This window comes from Pteropus vampyrus, unplaced genomic scaffold (assembly GCF_000151845.1).
Source record: "Pteropus vampyrus isolate Shadow unplaced genomic scaffold, Pvam_2.0 Scaffold16, whole genome shotgun sequence".
Classification (NCBI taxonomy): Eukaryota; Metazoa; Chordata; class Mammalia; order Chiroptera; family Pteropodidae; genus Pteropus; species Pteropus vampyrus.
The window spans coordinates 1152318-1174521 of record NW_011888797.1 but is presented as its reverse complement, the minus strand read 5'-3'; the positions used below and the strand labels follow the sequence as shown (position 1 = coordinate 1174521).

The window sequence follows — 22204 nt, the reverse complement described above, 5'->3', positions numbered from 1 at the left end:
CCAATTCCTAATTACAGTCACACAAAACTACCTTCAACGGAAAACTGGTGAGAGTTAAGTTTCTGCTTTCAGCTATGAAGAATTAAATTTAAAACACATTCAATCTTCCATCTTCTAATGAAAGCTAACCTACTCTCAGAAACACCATAAGCACTGTTAAAGTAATCTAGCTCCTAAATGCAAATATGGACTGAGTTACAGTTTACTTAATAACCTAGCTTATAAACCTTTGAAAATTACCCATGGGTCAAAGTATTTACATAAGCTCAAGACTTTATCTTAAGATGAAAGGTAACACAGGTCCTTAACCTCTTTTAAAAAGAAATTAAACCTTTGTTACAACCAGCCAAAACTTTCATTCAGAAATGTTTCTTAAATATCAAATTTCTCTTCACAGACGCTATGTCCATTTTCTTCATAATCTTCTCTTGTTACCACCATATCTTCAAAATCGTCATTCTCTGATATCAATTTTCCACCTTCCCAGGCATAAGTAATAGGGCTAAAAATAAAGGTAAAATAAAGATAAAACCCAGATGGTTTTATAGAATTGAAATGCCAGAAACATTAATTAGTAACTAAAGTGTGGCAATCTCTATACAACTTAATTTAACAGAAAATCATTTCAAGTATGAAAATAACCATAATCTTCACAGGGGCAAAGCAAACTCAGAAAGAAAGGAACCTTGGTCACCACTGCAAGTTAAGTACTCGACTTTTTACCAGTGCCATGAATTCATGGATCTTCTAATAAAAAACAAGAATATAAGCAAAAGACCAAAAAAGCATAAAACAAAGAACACTGTCATAACTGAGTCTAACCTCTGTATGTGACAAAATATGTCATCTCATTAATTCACACAGCAAGCCATGAAAGCTATTATTACTCTCATTTTATAGATTTAGAAAATGATGTAGAGAGAGATTAAGTCTGGAACTAGGATTTAATCTGGAACTGTTTTCAGTCTGTGCTTTTGCTGCTATCCTTCGTTGCCTCTAATAAATGAGACATTTCAAAAACACGGTGCACAATAAATAGTAACATGGTAGGACATGGATAATAAGTAAAATCATAACACGTTAAACATCTAGTTTGCTTTTATCTACAAACTAGTTTATACTTTGTGTTACGACTCCATTCTATTTCTACTGTTCCTCTTTCTCCAATTCAATTTCAAATCTGAAAAGATTTTTTAAAAAGTTAATGTTTCCTTATTTTATTTATTGAATTTCTAATATATATATATTCCCCCACATTAGAAATATATATATATATATATATAGGCACTAGATGTACAATAAGATTCGATGAATAAAGAATAAACCGATTTCTGTGGATCTTTTGGCCTGTAATGTGTACATGATTTACATTTAAAATGCAGGATAAAAATCCAATGAGCTTCATACCCTTTAGAGTACATAGGCATCAATGTTGATTAAAATCATTTCAACATCTAATGGTTATTTATTATTTCATCTGATAGCTATAAAACTAAGTGATCAGATAAGGGCCTTCTATTAACTGCTATAAATTCTGAAATATTCTACTTTAGCTTTAAAGCAAAAACTCTTTAAGAGCCAGATATATAAGGTCTTGTGCAGTTCTGCCACTTAAGACTTGGAGGGAGGGGTTATTTAGACATATATGTGGTAAGAGCTCCTGCCGAAAGGTAAAGAGAACTGGGTTTTAGTCTGGTCACTGTAATTAACTCACTGTAAGGCCTTTGCCAACTCATGAGCTCATTTATTTATTTACAAAGTTAGAACATTGAACAAGATGATCTGTAAGCCTTTCTTATAGCTCTAAAATTCTACCTTACTTTTTTTACCACTAAAATGGAAATAATGGTATCTGCTTTTTCTCATAAAATAGGATAAGGGGGCACAATTTAGGAAAGGCTAGTTAAATGTAAAAATTAATTTTAAATATTGTAAATTATTTTAAAACATTCCAAAACAACTTATGAATTGACATTAACTTAATGATTCAATTCTTAAATTTCTATACTAGATTGAAACTCTGGAGAATTGACACATCTCAGATAAACAGATAATAACCTAATTGCTTTGCCTGTAAAAATCTCTTAGGTATGAGGTATGACTTAGTTTAGGGAAGTGATCTTATGTTAACCAAGTACCCATTATGTACCAGCCACTATGATTGGCATTTCACATACTTCATCCCATTTAATCCACTAAATTATAAGGTTTATCACTTTGATTTCTGAGAAAAGGAAAATGAGAATCCCAATGGTGAAATAAACCTGCCAAGGTAGTAGAAATCGGTTTTAAACTCAAGTCTGCCTATAGGCTACTTCTATCCTATGTACAAAATGACTTCTAAGTTTCGTTTCTATATAAGCCAACACTTACTTTTCAGGCAGCACAACAGAAACATCATAATCTGTTGGAGTAAGACATCGAACTTCTGAGTAAACACGATCCCTAAATCCTGGGAAGAGGGAATTTCCTCCTGTTAAGACAATGTTCTTAAAAAAATGTGGCTGCATTTCTTTAAAAGAAAAAAAAAAGAGCGAGAAAAAAGGCATTAGAAAATCTGCTTACTTATCTTTCTGTTTACTTATCTTTCAGGATGAGAGCTTAGGTAAAAGCAATTGTAGATGATAGGTACTAGTTGGGAAATTATATAATTTTTTTATAACCAAATAAATTATAATTTCTAAGATTTTGTAATGAAGTTATAGTTTACACAAACAGACATATTAAATAGGAATATGACCTATAGACCTTTAAAATAAAGGCTAAGGTGAAGTTGTTGAACTACTGGTCACTTATTATATTATATATGTAAGCTGTGTATAAATGAGTGAACATTCTAGTAGCAGACATTTGATAATTATAATTGTTCTTCCCTAAAATAGATGGGGTCTTTATGTAGGCTGAGACTGTGAACTAGTGTAAGGATGAAAAGGAAGTCCTTCATATTTTAACTTGAGAGTCCAAATTTCCATGTTATCTCATTGAGACAGATATTTATGTAAGTACTGTGCAATACTTACATTTGACAGTGAAAGTACTCATAATCTATAATATTTTAAAAAAGGATCTTTTGTTCTACATTCTTTAAAGTTACATAATGGCAAACATTAAGTTCCATATGGTTGGCCTGTTAAAAGCCTATGAAGCACCACTGAGAAATTTATCAGGAATTATAATACTAGGTACTGACCATCCCACCTAATGCCTCTGTTCACAGAACAAAGAATGAGTTCCCTTATATTGATGCTGAGTCTCATGATATGACATCAAAGCAGTATAGTACAAAATATTGTATTTTCCATGACTGTAACTTTATTTAAAATGTCAATATGAAAACAGTTGTGAAATAACTGTGTTAAAGTGATGGTGCTGTGTGACTTTCTTTTTCTATTTTTTTTTCAAATGAGAGGAAAAAGACACTGTATGAGCTAGATATTCTCCAATGCCTAGACTGTTCCTTATGAAGTAGGAAGGCACTTTCAAGATCTAAAACTCAAGAACATTATTTAGTTAAATCATGCTTCAGGAGAGCCTAGACATCACTGTGAAGCACCATATTTATATCTCATTAAAAATAATTTCTTGTATATTAATCCATGTAACATAGAATAAACCAGTCCTATCGACAGCTCCAAACCTTTAAATTGCTAAATTATAAACTTCTAAGTTATAAACAAATTTAAGTTAAACTAAAACTTTTTCTAAAATTGATATGACAATTTAATAAACATGGAGAATTTCTTTGAGTTTAAATGGACCATAATGACTTTTGCATATCAAATTTATAACCAAGGAACAAGAAAGTAAGAATTATTCAAGTCCATTATTGAACCTGGAAATCTCTGCAAATAAAGACTTGCTGTTTGCTGGAATTATTTAGAAGAAACAGATGACTTCTTTAGGGTTCACAGAGCTTATGATATTTTAAAAATACTATTACTATTCAATATTTTAACTACATACCTTCAGGTAAGTTTTGAATTGAATAGACAATAGCTTCTGGAATTCCCATTTCTTGAATGCCTATGTCAGAAGGATTAAAGAGTATTTCTGGAACAGCAAATCTCTCATTGGCCAGACGAAGAATTTGTTCCCCAGATTTATATTTTCCACTTAACACCATCTCTTCCCTTGGCTTAAAGAAAAAAAAAAAAGATAAAAAGTTTAAGCTGCATGATCTAGCTCACATGACTAATAACATTTAGTAATATGTAATACTAATAACCATGTTCTTAGAAGTTTCAGCATTCTCAAAAGTTAGAAATATGTGGCCTTCTCTCATTGCCTAAACTATACAAGTAAACAATTACTGACTCTACTATAGCTATTCCCCTAAAGATAATCTAGTTTAGTCCACATATTTTCAAACAGAAAGGAGAACAGACGAAAGGGAACTTCATGGTCTACTATAATTGTAGATGGATATGTTTCTAGAGAACAAAGAATATTCTCTAAATAAAAACACCATCTTATGTTTCTACCACTATCTACTTTCACTCCCCTATCTTAAATGCTTATTGGACACTCTCCTTAGACGCTATCTTAGATGCTTATGTGGTTCCATTCTATTAGGATTTCTCTTTTCCCTTGTGCAAAAAGCCTCCATCTTTATTAGTTATTCAATCTCTACTTGAAAATCAGTTTCCAAATGATTTAGGCAAATACATGGACATTATCACTGAAATTCTCATTATTTATTTTCTGCTAACCCACCCATCTGGAACTGTGCTCCCTAGGGGCCAGAAAAGAATAATGTGCAACATCCTTCTTCATGATTAAAGAATCATCAGCTCTTCTAGATTTATAGACATTCACTTTATTTGACTCATATATGCAGTTTTCCTTTCATAACCGAATATATCCCAATCCTTTTCAAATACTTAAAATACTTGAAAATAAGCTGTTCGGATTTCAGCTTCCGAGAGAGGCTTTTTCTGACTTCTAAATCCCTCTATTATTCTCTACTATTACCCTGTATTATCCTTCTTAGTCTTTAATGTATGCCATCACATATCCGCTACCTACCATTGCATAGTACTGGTACACAATAAGTAGTCAATAAATTCTTGAACAATGACATGTAAGCCAACAATGTTGTTGTTATCATTTGGAAATTCCATCCTCGAAACATTTTTAAATAACAATGTCCTAAAAATTAAACAATATTCGCAATACTCTAGGAAGAACAAGGAAAATGACAAATCACTTTTAACCCAATTAAACTATTATTACACTAGCAAAGAGAAGAATGTTATTCTTTCACAGATAAAAGTATTCTTCCTTCTCAGGTAGAATAAAAGATATTTCCTGTAATTTTACAAATTCATTTAAAAGTGATAACTGGCTTGAGTTGAAAGAACATAACTCATTTTCTCAACACTCAAAATAACCTGAGACAAATGCAGACTTGGAGAATTTCAGTTGACAAAACATAAGAGGTTATCTAGTCCATAGGCCTGATTTTATAGAAGAGGATCATGTGACTTACCCAGGATCAAACATCTAACTAAAGAGCCAGAACTAGATATCCTTGAATGTTAGCTCTAAACCATTAACTGTTAATATGTAATTTGGAACAACAAGTAGTTTCTTTTTTTAAGAGTACAATTCCAAAAATATTTTTGTTTTAGACACAGATAAATGAAGGAATTTATAAGGGCTTTGGAGAGTTTCTATTTCAGTCAATGTAGCCCATGGTTAGTGCACAGCCCTCATAAATTTCATTCTGGTACCATGAAATAAATGATCAGTTTAAATTACAACAGCTCTGCAGTAAGTGATAATCATTAATTATGAAGGCTATTTTCTCAATTTAGATCAGTCAAGTGGATGATACTTTAGTAGGTATCGTCTTTCTGATAAAACTGGAATTTCTATCAGTTGTAATCAACAACGGTATTGTAGATCTTATTGTTATTGTTGCTATCAACATTCCTAGAAAATCAAGGTAATAACTTTTTCCCAAGTACTTAACAAATAAACTATCAAGGTGCAAATTTTAATAATATCCTAAGTATAAAGGCTCTCAAATAAATGTAATTATTTTTTATTGCATGTAGTATTATTTTTCTAATTTCATAACTATTTATCAGCTCTCATCAAAGTTGTTACAGATCAGGCAACAATGAAAACAAGTATTAAATTCAAAATAATACATCTTAGGAGTAATCCTAACATGCACAAAATATCTTTATAAATTTTAAAAATTATTAAGATATATGCATGATTTAACATGCACTGTGAAGAAAGCATAAATTTAAACATTAATTGACAAAGATTAAGCCATTATTTTTTTGAAATAAACATTCAATGTAACATTCTATCATCTGGCAAAAGTCCAGTCCAAGTGACTCTGTCCACTCAGTTGACATTAATGTGCACAAGTAACAGGAAGTCTATACTGAGTTAATGAAGCTCAGTCCACAACAAGAGTCTGACCTCAAGGCCAAAGGCAATAAAAGAGCAACAACAAACATAATGTGGCTTCGGGCTTTTTTTTCTAAAGATAATGGGTGAAACGATGTTCATTTGGAATAATCGCACTCACTAGGAAAGGTTCAGGTTTGAGAAAACAAGGCTTACGATTTGGCAAGGAGGAAACTGGCAGAGTTTAGCAGATAATGTCCAATAAACTAACAGGTTGTCATTTGCAGGGCAGGAGAGAACTACATTTTAAAAAAGAAAAGGATTTCCAAACCCAGCTGACAGTCCAATCACTTGGAAGAAACTTTTTCTAAGATTAAGTCTAAGTTTTCAAACTCAGGCACCAAGCATTTCCAGGGACAGAAGCGGAGAACATGAATACCGACTGTTTTTGAAGTGGCCAGGTGCTTTCAAAGATCAGTCAAGTTTGGAGAAACTGGGAATCACTGAGACTTTACTCAGGGTCCACCCCTATAGAAATATGGATTACTATACATCCACTGTTAATTCTACAGAGTGCTGTAAATTGTCAATGAGATGTTTTATATCACAGGAGTGTTTTAATCAGCTATGAGGATGATCAAATGTGCTTAATGAGAAAGCAGCTTGATGTCTATGTTTGGAGCAATTTTCCTCATCTTATAAAGATAAAAACACACCTTCCATATCTTATGTAGTACTTGGGCTTCCAGTTTCTCTCCCCAGTTCATGTCCTCCAGGCAACCTGATCCCATAATCTGTCCTAATTCCCACTTCTGAAAGCCAGCCTAGGTCCTTCCTCAAGGATCTGTTTCTAAGGACATCACAGGATGATTTCAACTTTATGAGGCACCAGGTAGCCTTCTCTGAATTCTGGTTTGTATTTCATCTCAATAATCTGGCTGGAAAAAATTTCTTTCACATTTTAGACATTCAAAGGAGTATAAATAATTATACAAAACCCATGTATCTATCAACCAGCTTAATGCAACTTGAGATAAATTAACACACCCTTTTTAATCTGGTGTTATTTACATACATAGTTTTCTACATTTATTTCATACTTATATATTCCTGAACAATTTATTCTGCATAGCCTGAAACTGTCCACATCCTTCCAAAACTTGCTTTTAGACATTATCATGTTTTCTTTTTCTTTCTTTCCTTTTCTTCCTTCCTTCCTTTCTTCCTTCTTTTCTTTTAACGCCTACAGCACCTGGTATTCCTAAGTGGTCTCCCATCCAAGTATTAACTAGGCCCGACCCTGCTTAGCTTCCGAGATCAGACAAGATCGGGCACGTTCAGGGTGACGTGGCCGTAGACGACATTATCATGTTTTAAATGTTCTGGACAGAAACGTGTTTGAGATTTATCCATGATGATCATGTAGCTCTACTTCATTTTCACTACTGCTTACTTTATATGAATATACGAACATTTATACTTCTTCCATTAGTGTATATTTAGGCTCTTTCCAAATTTTTACTCTTTTAAGGTATATGGCAATGAATAGTACCATAAACTTCTCCTTGTGCATATACTCTTACATTTCCAACTAAAGATTTTTAACTTCCTAACAGTCCTCATTGTGCCAGTAATTAGAAGAGCAAACTTCACATTTATCTAAACACAGAACTGACAGTTTACCTGAGCTGATTATAGATAAAGAGAAATTACCTTATTTTGACATCCAAGATAATCTGCTTCTCAACACTTAGAAAGTGCATTGGATTTTGCCCTTTTCAACTACAATCCAATTTTATCAAACCAAACACAAGTAAAATTCAGCCCTTGGTCAGCTGTTTATCAGTAATATTCACAACAGGCAAATGACCAACTTCTAATTGGATTTGAATTAATTCTTAAGTAAACAGAAAAGGGTTAACCATAATATAGGTATAATACTGTTTATATCCAGATTTGTCCATGTGCTATCATTTGGCTGATAGTTCTTTTTAAAAATAACTTTAATGAGTTATTTATTAATCATTTATGCACTTGGGCTTTGAGAAATGACCACCAGGAAGGCAATAGTCAACAACTCTGTAAGATTCTGCCAATCCCAGTTTGACACTTTTCAAGTCTGACTGAGGTGGTCACCTGAATACCATTGAGGATTCTGAGGATTTTTCAAATTACCTTACAAAAGCCCTTTTTAATTGTACTAAAGTCAGGCAAAACATAGTCTATCATTACTGTATTTTCTTCTCCTTTCAACCTGGAAAACAAAATAGAGACTTATGAAATATTTTAACTATGTGTAACGTTACCCAAGAATCAATTTCCCAATTCTTAGGTTACCATTAGACATACTTAGCAATATCCATATCTCTATAAAAATCCTGAGACACATAGCATACATCTTCTTTCACTTGATTAATCACGTGTGTTTCATCCATAACATGTAGCTGCCTAAACAGAAAAAAAAAAATTGTAAAATTTAAAATGGAAAAATTTTAAATGTAACTTATAATTATCATTGAGGTATTTTTCTGGAATTAGACTTGGGTAACTAATTTTTTTAAATAAATTCCTGAATGTGTAAAATATTTGTAACTTTATGGAATAGTCATTTCCATTATCTTATGTAATCTCCACATTATCCCTGACATTAGTCTATTTTAAAGAAGGAAATTGAAAACAGAGGTGTTAAGTGGTAAGGTTTATCAAATTAAAAAGCAAACTTTTGTACAGCCACTACGGAAAACTGTCTGGAGGTTTCTCAAAAAATTAAAGTGGATATACCTTTTGACCCAGCAATTGCACTTCTGGGTATTTATCCAAAGAAAACCAAAACAATAATTCATAAAGAGCTATGCACCCCTATGTTCATGGCAGCACAATTTACAATAGCCAAGATATGGAAGCAACCTAAATGCCCATCATCTAACCCTAAACAGATGATTGGATAAAGAAATTATGGTTCATATATACAATGGAATATTATTCAGTCATTAAAAAAAATGAAATCCTACCATTTGCAATGACATGGATGAACCTAGAGGTTATTATGCTGAGTGAAATAAGTCAGACAGAGAAAGGTAAATACCATATGATTTCACTTATATGCGGAATCTAAGGAACAAAAAGAACAAACTAATCATAACAGACTCCCGAATATAGAGGACAATCTGGTGACGGCCAGAGGGAAGGGGGTTAAGGAGCTGGGAGAATGGGGTGAAGGGTTAAAGTACAAATTAGTAGCTGATAGATGGTCACGGGGATGGGGAACACGGCACAGAGAATGCAGTGCATTAATGTAATGGCTAGGTGGTGGACAGCCAGAGAGAAAGAACAATTAGGGAGATCGTTGTATAAGCTATATAAATGTCTAACCAATGTACTATATACTTGAAACTAATAAAATACAATTAAAAAGAAAAAAAGCAAACTTTTTCCTCTAACCATTCTGAATACAATCTTGCCTTAACTCACTGCACTTTCTTTTCTGATTATGGAAGTATTGTGAGTTAGCACACAGTACCTGGCACATAGTTGATGCTTAATAAATATTTGATGAGTGAATCAAAGAAAACAGGCTTAATGTATAAAGCCTTTTAAAAAACAAACAAAAATGTGAGGTTATTTCCTTTGAATATTTTTCTCTGCACATAAATTATATACATTTTATTTTTTATGTTTTAGACTAAATATCTCATGAACATTTTCTTATGCTATTACATATTCCTTAAAAATGATTTTTTTACTGCCCTGTAATATTCAATCAAAGGTATCTACCAAAATGTATTTGTCAACATTCCTAATGTTGGAAGTTTAGAACAGAGAAAAAAGATACTTTTGTGTTTAAAACGTGGACTTCGGAATTAAGAGACTTAGGTTTAATTTCTCTTTAGCCAAGTTACATTACCTCTTCAACGCTAAAATGGTAGTAAGATCAGCCACTTAACATAGCTGTAATAAGTATATGGTTCTAATCACACATTTAAAATGTTTAGCATAGTTCCTGTACTCAATAAATAAAAAATATTATTTTTGCTTTTTTCTTTTTGCTTTTGTTATGATAAACACCTTTGTATACACCATATTCCACCTTCTCTAAGATGCACAACTATATCTATGAGAGGGAAAAATTCTAAGGTACCAATGATTGGAAGATTCATCTTAATTTCAAAGGTTAAAAATGTGAAAAAAGCACAACTCAGAATCAATGAAATATAGGTATTTTTATCTGTCTGTCTGATTCTCATTATTTATTCATACTGTAGAACACAGAATATGAAATATTTTTAGTCTCTTGGTATATTGCCATACTGTTTACCAGAAAAGTTGATTTTCAAGTTATGCTCTGATCAGAAGCAAATAAGTATCCATACCACAAATCTGCAACATCTCCTTTAGAAAAAATTCTATTAATTTGGATTGTAAAAATGGCATTTTGATTTGCATCTCTACTAAGAAATGCCATGTTAACTGTTTTGTTAACTCATGCAACCCAACCTCCTAAATAAATGCTCAATATCTGAACTGAATCTGTAATTACTATAGGTGTTTGACATTTTTTATGTCTCAGAATTATCCTTATTTACCCTTTGACTATATGTAACTCTCTAATGATTATATATTTGTGCCACTGACCATTTGTTTTGTGAGAATTATCTAACCATTTTGTACCAGGATAGTTTTCTTATGGATTGATAGCTCTTAAAATAGTGAAGAAAACAACCCTGTGCCATATTTGTTTCAGGTTTATTTTTTCAAGTTTATGTTTAACTTAGTTTTGTTTACAAAGGCTTCTGACGTACATTAAGGTTTAAAATTGTTATATAGTTAAACACAAAATCTATTCTGTTGGCAGTCAGTGGTTTTTCCGGACGAGAAGGGAACAAAAGGGAGGTTAGAATGCTGGTAATATTCTGCTTGAACTGTGTTCCGGTTACTTGGGTACCTTCACTTTTTGAAAATTCATTGAGTTGTACAATCCAGGTTTGTAAACTTTTCTGTATGTTTTACTTCAGTAAAAGTTTATTTTTTAAAAATCTGTATGTAGGAAAAATATATCCTTTATTATTTCTATTGTTTTTATGCTTAGAAACTCAGTTAAATATCTTCTTGCTGCAGTTTTATTTTTAAGTCTAAATTCATTTGAACTTTAATGTATAAGGCAAAGTAAAGTTTTAATTTTTCTACGAAGAATTAACTTTACCTGTATTCTTTCCTGAACACACTGGTTTCTGATGTTTTCTTTGGTATATATTGCCTTTCTTTTTTAACATATAATGTTTGAATCAGGATTAACTGTTCAGTCTCACTAATCTATCAGTTAACTCACATACAAGTATCACCTTATTACAATTAAAAAATGTTTTATCATCTACTACAGAAAGTCTTTTCACCATTATTTTTTTCACACATATTTCTAGGTATTTTTTCCAGCTTATTCTCTTCAAGTTGAACTTCAACAGCCTTGATTTTTTTAAATATATACATTTTTTTCCTTCAGCATAGAGGAATGATTAAGTATACAGTCTCTGGATTCAAACTGCCTGCATTTGGGTTAATGTCCTCTGTCTCAACATTTTTCTGACTAATTTGCTGCTTCTAATCTGACTGGGGAAGCAACTAACTATATCCAAACTTTTCAAAACTGAGCCTAATTCTATTTGGTTCTGCAATGAATAACATTCACATAGTAACATTGTGAATTCTATTTATGAGTGTTCCATTTGAGAATTAATCTATAAGCAAAGCAAGAAGATTTAACTACAGCAAAAAGTAGTATGTAAATGCTTTATACCTCAATAAGAAGAAATGATATATAGCATTACACTTAATGAAAAGTCAATCTCTAAAGGCTACAACTAAATGATTGTTTTTGTAACATTCTTGAAATGACAAAACTAGATATGGAAAGCAGATTAGTGATTGCCAGGGGACAGGGACGAAGTAGGGAAGCAAATATAAAGGGGTAGCACAAAGGAGTTCCTTGGAGTGACACAGTAGTTCCTTCAGTGTGGCAGTGTTTATATAAATCTATACATGGGATGAAGTCGCAAAGAACAACAGACACACAAATGAATGTAAAAAATGGTGCAAAGTGAATATGATCTGTAGTCTGGTTAACAACACTGCACCAGTGTCAATTTTATCAGTTTGATATAGTACCGGTCATATTAGATATCTCTAAGGGTACATAAGGCTCTTTGCACTATTCTGGCAACTTCCTAAATCCATAATCACTTAAAAATAAACAGTTTTTAAAATGCGTACTAGAGCTGGGTAGATGACTGTGGATAATGGAAGTGGGTTTCTCTGGGAACAATGAAAATGTTCTAAAATTGACTGTGGTAATGGATGGCATATACTAAAAACCAATGAAATGGTACACTCTAAATGGGTGAATTGTATGTATGTGAACTGTATCTTTTAAAAAAGTTTTTTAAAAAAAGTAATGTTACATCTGATGAAGAAAAAAGATAAAGGAGAGAGGAAAGGCAGAAGGAAATGTAGATTCGCTTATTTTCTCATGTAACATGAAGGGAGCTAAGAAATAGTGACAGTATTATACTGGCCACAGTAAAATTTAAAATAGTAGCATAATCAAAATTTAGGAGGCAGGAAAAGAGTTGGGAAGTAGCTAAGTATACTAATTCTTCATTTTTTAATAGTAAACAGTCAACTAATATTGGTTAATCCAAAACTAGAAATGTCAATATATTATTAAGGCTTACAGAAATTAAAAGATAAATACAGTTCAAATATTATACTGACACAAGAGTCAGAAAGGGGAGGCACAGATTTCTCTTCCTTTTACACCCTTATTTTCCCTACACATATTTTACAATTTACATGTACGACATTTACAATTTTAAAATACTATTAATGTATTAAACTCCCTAGAATTCGTAAATTTCTTTTTGGTGGACACTACCATTTTATATGCTAGAAAGTTTTTCCATTTGAATATCATTAGTATTTATATATGTGATATGGCTTTTTAAGTAATGATATAGAATTGTCACCTGAAGTTACAACTAAAGGTAAGGAATAATTTTAAATTGCTTGAAAAAGCTCACTGCCAGCACTTATCCTCCAAAAGAATCACAATGAAGTATTACCTGTAAGATATGATCTCCTTTAGATGATTGGTTAGGAGTTTTCCTCCCACATTTATCCTAAAAAGGGAGAAGGCAAATTTGGTTCAGTTTATCATATATTTTTCAGTTTTATCCAAAGAAATAATATGAAAATTAAATGTGACTCACCGAATAATTGCTTCTTTTTTCTTTTTACTTCTACAATAAGGAACTATGTGTGTAAAGGAATATCCACTATCTACAATGATACAGCATAATTCAGAAGGATTATCTCGGAAATACCTATGTGCACTGAGAGCCCCAGCTATTACAAAAAAGATAAAGAAAAACAAACATTAAATAAAGTGTAATTATTTAAAGCAATAGAGAAAGGTAGCAAACCAAGGCAAGCATGACAAAAACTTTATAAGAAAAATGTTAATTTATTATATTCATAATTCTGTCACAAGGTCTTCGCAGTGCTTAAATTTTACAACATCACATTGTTGTGGTAAATATAAGATAAATCTGTGATCACTATTTTAAGGTAAATATTAATTTCAGAACTTATAATAATTATTTTAACAGCAGATAATTTTACCGAGTATTTATTATATGCTGGGTGGTAGTCTAAAATCCATGAGTATGTGTTTTAATCCTTATAACAATCCTATTTTACAGAAACTGAAACACAGTGAAGTTAAAAATGTGCCCAAAGTCACACATTAGAAAGTAACAGAGCCAGGATTCAAACGTGTGACTCCAGGGCAGGGCTTCTCAACCTTGGAACTACTGACATTTTGGGCCAGATAATTCCTTGTTGTTAGGGCTTTGTAGATGTTTAGTGGCATGTGTCCTCTACCCACTAGATGCCAATTGCATTCTCCCAATAGTGACAACCAAAAAGGTCTCCAGACATTGGCGAAAGTCCCCTGAGGAGCAAAATCACCCTTGGTTGAGAACACTGTTCTAGAAACAGTGCTATTACCCATTATAGAATATTGTCGCTTATATAGACTTAAATTTTCCAAGCTAAATATTTAAATTCTTTCATTGTACAGCCATGTAATGTAATTCTAACTTTTAACAAACTTACTTCTGGATAATATTTACAGATTGTTTTTCCTCATGTTAGCAGCCTGAACTATTAACATTATATCAATCAATAATCACAACAATAGCAAACATATCAGTAACAGAAAAGATAACTACCACAGATATAATAATCTTTCGGAGATTAGAAATATTGGCTAGAACTTAATTAGGGAGAAATATATTAGTCAAAAGATAAAGGGAGAGAAGTTTGACTAAATAATCTCTAAAGGTCCATCTGGTTTTTATATTCCATGTTTTATTTCCTTCAAATATAAAATATCATCCAATATTCTTGGATTTTAGGTGTTTCTTTAACCAATTCATATCCATACTCACATAACTCAATTTCAACCAAAATTTTAACTCACCATTTACTCTCAATACTGCTTGAAATTGGTATTCTTCAAACAGGATTTCATTCATTGATTCTTGAATTGAAGTGAAGTTAAAATATGGTTCTGTGATAATAACATTAGTATCTAAAAAATCAACCTATGAGAGAAAAAAAATCTCCCAAATTTTATAACTTTGTGGTTATAATTATAAACACTTGTTTTACATATATAAACAAATTTTTAATCCTCACAATAATTCTAGGAGACAAGTCTTATTTTATCTATTTAATAGCTGAGCAAACTGAGACACAGACAAGTTGAATAAGTCACCAAGGCTCAAATAACTAGTTAGTGACATAGCTAGGATCTGAACCCAGGGAGTCTGGTTACAGAATTCATGTACTTTTAATTATTATTCGGTTTTAACTCTCTTAATGGTAGCATTAGTAAACTAGTACTGTCAAATTGTTTAAAGATAATTATGCAAAAGTAATGAATAACTCAAACACTGGGGCTGTTATTTTGTTTTTAAAACTTAAAAGGTGAAAAGTTTGAGGATATTTAACATTTACATAATTCTCTCACACATTCTTTCTTTTTATTATGGTGACATTGATTAGCAAAATCCAGTAAGTTTCAATTGTACAATTCAACAGTAAGTCATATATACATATTGCATTGTGTGTTCCCTGCTCATAGATTTCTTTCTGTCACCACATATTTGGTTCCCTTTACCCCATTGACCTCCCCTCTCCACTCTCACACATTCTTAAGCATTAAAATTTGAACAATTCTCTCAGTATACCTTAAGTCATACAACAGACATCAAAGCACAAGTTTTTCATAATATAATAGTCACACATTCAAATACATAGGCAAAAATATTTTATCGTGAAAAAAATGAGTACTGAATTCATCTAAAATAGAAGTCTTAAGTAAAATTTTAATCCTGAATTTCACAGACTGCTCTCCTCAACTCAAATCCCACTTCAAAATGGAAATTCTATTCACTTTCACTTATTTAGTACTTAGAAAATCAAAGTATATAAAGTGATAAATACATATTAGAAACATACTAAAAAGTTTATAAATCTTAAAATATAAGTTCTAATTTTTCATTTGAATAAGACATGTAAATAGAAATTTGAATACATACTCCAATTCGTTACCTGATACATTTCTTTTCCAAAAAGGTAATCCCAAACTTGTCTTTGAACATCCCAATTCACCAAGTAACCCTAAAAAATTTTTTATAAATTTAATTATCAAAAGTATTCGAACGATTTAAAAAATGAGATTAATATACTGTAAATCACTGATGTCTGTCTCTTTATGGTTTACTTTCACCAGTGTAAAGCTCTTTGATTTTCAAACTGATTGTTTTTCTCTTTTTAAAAGTTCAAAAAATTACAAGTATACAATAACCAAAATATCAAGGGTTCAAAAGGTATATCAATATGTGGAGGTGCCTCTTTATAGTTATTTTCTTTAACGTGTTCATCTCATTTAGCTTTAACGTAAACAAGTAAAATTCAGTACCCATAGTCATGATCAATAATTAAATCATGGTCATTTATTTTTAACAAGACAATTTTAAGTTTTGGTTTTAATAAGATTTCATTTAAAGTTTAAATAACTTCTCAAAGATCTAAAAATATTTCCATATATACAAAATCTTACAAATACCTTTAAAATTATCTTTAAATTTAGGTCTATAATGCTGGAAATGACATATAACTGAATTACCTTCTGAAAAGGAAGAATGTAAAAAAGTCCAGAAGGGTCCTTTATTTCATCTATCTGGTTAGCAGTAAAAGTTTTAAGACGTGCTGTTTTTGATCTGAACTGACAGTTAGGAATAACCCTATAAAGAAAAAAACAAATAATATAATTATTACCTAAATACTTAGTGGCTAAAAATACATTTTTACTTAACCACCACCCTGGATGCCAAAAAATATCCCAAACTAGTGTTTCTCATTCTGTCTTCAAATAATAAAAAAATGTCTCTTTTCTAAGGTTCTAACATATACCAGGTTCTATACTAGGCCCTTTATCTTTCTCGAATAATCCTCTAGAAATCTTTATAGGTGGATATATTGGTTATGCCATCACACAGATTAAAGTGGAACTTAGGTAAAGTTCCTGGTCTTTCTGGCTTTAATTCAAAAATTCTTAATACCATTCTGGTAAAAGATTTACAAGTTCAGAATTTTGGCCATAAAATTAAGTTTCCATGAAGTCAAAGGTTTTCAATCTACAAGATGCTAGAGGATACAGAAGTAGAAAGTAGTAGTTTGGTATATGGTTGCTGTCCACCGTGGGCTTACAGTCTGTTTAGAAGACAAACTAAAGCCACTAAAGCCACAAGTCATACAGAGTTGTGCGTGTGTGTACATTGACTTAATACTGTAAAAATGTTTTGTACCTGCTTATTTCATTTACTATGCTGTCATTTTCTCTATGTTTAAATACTCTTCGAGGATGTGATTTTTAAAAGTGCACTGTAGTCAATCTTATGGTTGTATCATACTTTTAATCAATTTGGTATTCTTGACTATTTGGCTTTTTTTTTTTTTTTGCTAACGTACACAATGTCTATAAATAATACAGAGCTTCCTGCATCTCTTAATTTATCAAGCATCTCTTAATTTATTCCTTTGGTAATACGATAATAGAATTGCTGTATCATAGGATAAGAACGATACACGCTGCCAAATGTTTTCCAGAAGACTGTAACAATTTATATTCCTAAGCAGTTCCACTGCCCTCCTAAAAAAGAAAACGAAAAGTAGGAAGGAAAAGGAAAAAAAAATCTTCTGTGAACATGAAAAGCGTGTCTTTAAACTTGCTTATTCTTTATGCAAACATATATGTTATGAATGCTACTGTAGCATTTAATTGACTCTATAATCAAGCAGGTCAGCCATTGAGCATTTCGAAAAGCTTAGACAAAAGCCTTCAGTCTCCAGCCGCTGAGACAGTGATTTTTACATTTGGCTACGGGGGAGTTACGGAGGGTTTGATGAAAGCTATAATCGAGTCTCCAAGAAAATGCATATACACACAAAATGTCGCCCACGATTCCTGAAGGTTCATGAACTTTGTGTACGGAGCCCTCTGTTAAAAACAGCTTCTCAAGAAATCTACTTTCCTAACTTCCTGTTACAAAATGAAACACATGTGCCACGTTCGGGGTCCAAAATCCACCCCAACCACCCAGCTCCAACTAGAGCATCCCTCTGGCTGTTAGGGCCGCGCGGGGGCGTCTGCAGTTTACTGAGGTCCCGAGATGAAGCATAGTATGTGATACTAGGAGTATACCCCTCGTCCCTCGGAGAAAACGAACACTTACGATACATTTTCATGGCTGTAACCGATTTTGGCGTTGTAGGCTCCGTTATCCAGCACTAAGGTCGTCATTTTAGCAAGAAACACAGCCTTGGCTTTCTCTTCTCGACCCTTCTGCTCAGTTTTTCCGCACTCTATGGTTTACATGGGCGGAGCTTAAGGGCGCGCTTCCGGTATCCCTTAGCAACGAAGGAAGCCGGAAGCCAGGAACCGCACAGCCTCCGGGCTTGTCAGCAAGACTTGATGTGCTTCCAAGCCAAAGCCTTTTTCGTTGTGGCGAGATCCAAGAGTGGAAGTGCATTTTGACCTACTGTGTATTTGTCCTTTACTTCACAGATTGACTCGCTCCTGCAATTTTTTTTCTAACCCCCGGAGCGAACGTGGGGTGTGTATGTATGCTCGAATAGTATAGTTCAGTGACATTTCTGGAGAATAAAGTGCAAGATCATACGCAGCATGGAATTGAATATGCGGTTTCTTCAGCCTCATTCCCCATCATTGTCCGTCCTACTGTAGGATCCAACCACCCTGAATTACAAATATGCTGTCGCGTCGATCGCCTTCCCCCGCCCCCACATTCATTCCGTCTACTTGTTTTTCAGGACAGAGCTCTGGATATTTTCTATCTAGAAAGGCTTCTAGACATTTGACTCACTTCCTCTCCCCCTTCCTAAAATTAGGCGCTCCTCCTATGTGTTCCTGTAATGCTCAGGAACTCCTATACATCCTATAATAACTCCTATACATCATAATGGTTAAGAGAACGAATTTCGGATTGGAATCCGGACTCCGCCACAAAATGGCTGTGTCACTTCGAACGATGAAGATGATAATGATTAGTACTAACAGCGCTTAATACGTATGGGTAAAAGGATGTAAGAGCTTTATATATGTTGACTAATTTAATCTTTACAATTTATTAAATAGGTACAATTATTGTCTCTGAATTCAAATTCCTACCTCAGATCCTGGCTCTGCCACTAGATGGCTGGGACAGGTTAGTTAACCTCTCTACGCCTTAGTTTCCTCATCTGTATAATGGAATAATATTAATGACACACCCTTGCAGAATTGTTTTTAAGAGTAAACTATATGTCAAGTACCTGGTAGTTGTCACCATCATCATCGTCATCCTTTTAATGTACGATCATTCAATGTTAACTCGCATAAATGGCAAACTTCTTGAATCAGGCACTCTGTTCTATTGGTGTCTATATCCCTTTGTATCGAAAAAGTAATTGAGTGTTCAAAATTATATCCAATTTTAGTCCCTCTATTTTCTCTAATTTAATATTAAATCAATGATCCTGTACTACAAACATGTAAAGAATGTTTTATAAATCTTACATCATAGAGCAGCCACGGTTTCTATACGTATCTTAACTTTTAAAACATGTTCTTTCAATCCTGTCTCTGCCCTTTCACATTTAAGTTTTTACAATTAAGTTTCTCTTTTTGCTTTCTTAATCAGGATCATTTTTGTTCTTTGCTTCAGCTATTATTAAACACTGATAAACCCTAAAGCAGAATTTCCACACCCACTGTAACCTGAATGTTTCTACTCAGATAACTTAAGATAATCTTAGAGGCAACAAATCCAAAACTGAATCTCATCCCCAATATTGTAATTCCACCTATATTACTTATCTCAGTTAGTGGCATGCCCCAAGATCTGCCCACTGCTCCAAGCTAGAAAACTCCACTCCCTTCAACTCAATCCTTGACTTAATCCGGAATCTGTCCTTGACCTTCTTTCATCTCCACTGCTACAGCCTTATCTCTCACCTGAAATAATGCCACTGACTTCACGACACCCTTCCTGCCTCTACTCTCTTCTCATTATGATCCATCCTCTGTACCGCCAGCATAATTATCAGTAAATATTTTTCTAAATCAGAAATCTGATCATCATCCTCCGATTCACTCACCATAGAAGTCTTCCATGGTTTGACATTGCCAATGAAATAATGTGTGTACATTTGCAGTCCCATCCCCCTTCAACACATTTACAGTGTGTTTTGGTAAACAACCAGATCTCCAGGAAATAAAAACCTGATTTATAGTGTTTACCACTGTCTGTGGTATATAAACACTGTCACAATGGCTGATTTCAAGCTATATTGAAGTCACCAAACACAGAACACAAAGTTAGAAAGAGACACACACAACTGGTTCTCATGAGCCAGTATAAGCCAGCTTCAGTAAAAGCTCTGACTCTATTCACTTCCCCTTCTCAAGTTTTAGCACAAATAATCTCAAGCAGTTAAGTACTACTTTTCAAATGTATATTTTGGTAATGTATAATTTTAAAGTGGTTAAAAACATGACTCTGCTATAAATACATAATGAACATGTGCAACATATTTAAGCAAGCTATATTAATGAGTAAATAGTTTTATACCTATCTTGTTTGTTCTTACATTAATGAGTTAATAAACCTTTGATGCATGTTCATTATATATTTGAACAAAAGTCATGTTTTTAACTTTTTGAAAATTTGATAAAAATAGCAATTAAAATGTAAATGAATTTAAAATGCTGAATTTATGGTGATTTTTGTGATATTTTGTCCTCTCAATCCAGGAATAGTAAAATTAAAATTATTACTATATTATTTTTTCAATAAAAAGTTGCTATAACTACAATTATTAACCTGTGGGATTTGTTGATATTTATTACTTTGAAAAGAAATCCTCATTCTGTTCTGGTGACATTAGTCCACTTGTCATTTAGAAGCCATGAACTTTGACACTTCTGTCCTTTTTCATAATTGTGTTTCATCTGTCTGAAACATCCTTTTCTGCCTAGTGAATTAATAATAACAGCTACAACTCTATTGTATCTGGAACTCTCTAAATACTTTACCTTCATTAGCTTGGTTAATCTTCACAACAACCTCATGAAGGTAAATAGCACCACGAGGCTCAAGAAGTGCTTACCTTTGATCTCATAGGAAAAAAATGACATGCTTGCCTATGATCACACACCTAAAAATCTACAGGGCTAGGTTTCAAATCCAGGTCTTTGATTCCAGGGCCAGTTCTTTTAACACTTTAAGCTGACAGTCTTGTCTTTGAAAGAATATCTCCACTGTAAAGGTGTCTCTGACTTAATCAGATAGAATGAATCGCTCTTTCCTCTGTGTTCTCATAGCGCTTTGTTTTCAATTATGCTAATGATAACAGCATTTCTTGAAAGACTGACATATGTTAGGCACTCATTTTCTATGCATAATCTCAGTTAATCATCACAAAATTTAGAGTTAGATACCATTACTCCAGTAGTCATATGTGGTGAGGCTGAGATTAAATAACTTGCCCAAGTTTACACAGCTACAAAGTGGCTGAGTGAGCATTTGAACCAGTGTCTAATGACAGAGCTCCAAGTCTTAGCGCTAGCAATTTACCTTTCACACTAGGCTGTTCACTCTTTGATGGCAGGAACATGTTTGTTTTGGTTTGGGCAACCCTAGCTATTTGAATACTGCCTGGTTTACAGTACATGATAAATGTTAAGTGAGTAAATAGCCAACCATATTCATCTCCTTTCTCTTCTTCAAAAAGGACCAGGTCATTGAACTGTGTGTAAACTATCCCTTCTCCCCCACACATATCCACACATCTTCCTGATGCATCTCTCACAGGTAATGTAATTTCTTTTCCACTTTTAGACATCTCTGAAAAATGTTGGTTTCGGGCTAAGTGGGGTGCAGGCGCAGAGCTGTAATAGTTCTCCCTGATATTTCAACAATTTCCTTCCTTTTTATAGAAATTTTCAAATGAAATTTTACATCCTTATTTCTTTAGCTACAACCTAGTGAGATGGGTATGGTTGGTATTATTAACTATTTTAGAGATGATTAAACTGAGGCTAAAAGAAAGGAAATTATTTTCTCCAGGTTAACACAGCTAGAAAATACTTAGAGCCCTGACTTGAATTTAGGCCTTCTAATCCCCAGGTCCTGTGCTCTATCGGGGTACGTTGTTA

General features: G+C 33.0%; 1 protein-coding gene and 1 pseudogene across 3 annotated transcripts; both read right to left on the bottom strand.

Annotated features, from left to right (window-relative positions):
- Positions 1–255: 255 nt before the first annotated feature.
- On the bottom strand, positions 256–18422 carry ACTR6 (ARP6 actin related protein 6 homolog). Of its 3 annotated transcripts, none has more exons than XM_011386587.2 (11): positions 18222–18422; positions 16613–16730; positions 16023–16104; positions 14900–14989; positions 13626–13761; positions 13479–13535; positions 8716–8814; positions 8542–8620; positions 3964–4135; positions 2374–2512; positions 256–502 (listed from the first exon to the last, which is right to left on the bottom strand). In XM_011386587.2, the coding sequence occupies exons 1-11, from the start codon at positions 18287–18289 to the stop codon at positions 373–375; spliced, it is 1170 nt and encodes a 389-aa protein (XP_011384889.1). In that variant the 5' UTR covers positions 18290–18422; the 3' UTR covers positions 256–372. The 3 variants fall into 3 exon arrangements, with proteins under 3 accessions (XP_011384889.1, XP_011384881.1, XP_011384895.1); XM_011386579.2 differs by having other exon boundaries at positions 14900–15023; positions 16036–16104; positions 18222–18420; XM_011386593.2 differs by having other exon boundaries at positions 14900–15023; positions 16036–16104; positions 18227–18416.
- Positions 7607–7725, bottom strand: LOC111736024 (annotated as a pseudogene).
- Positions 18423–22204: the final 3782 nt, after the last annotated feature.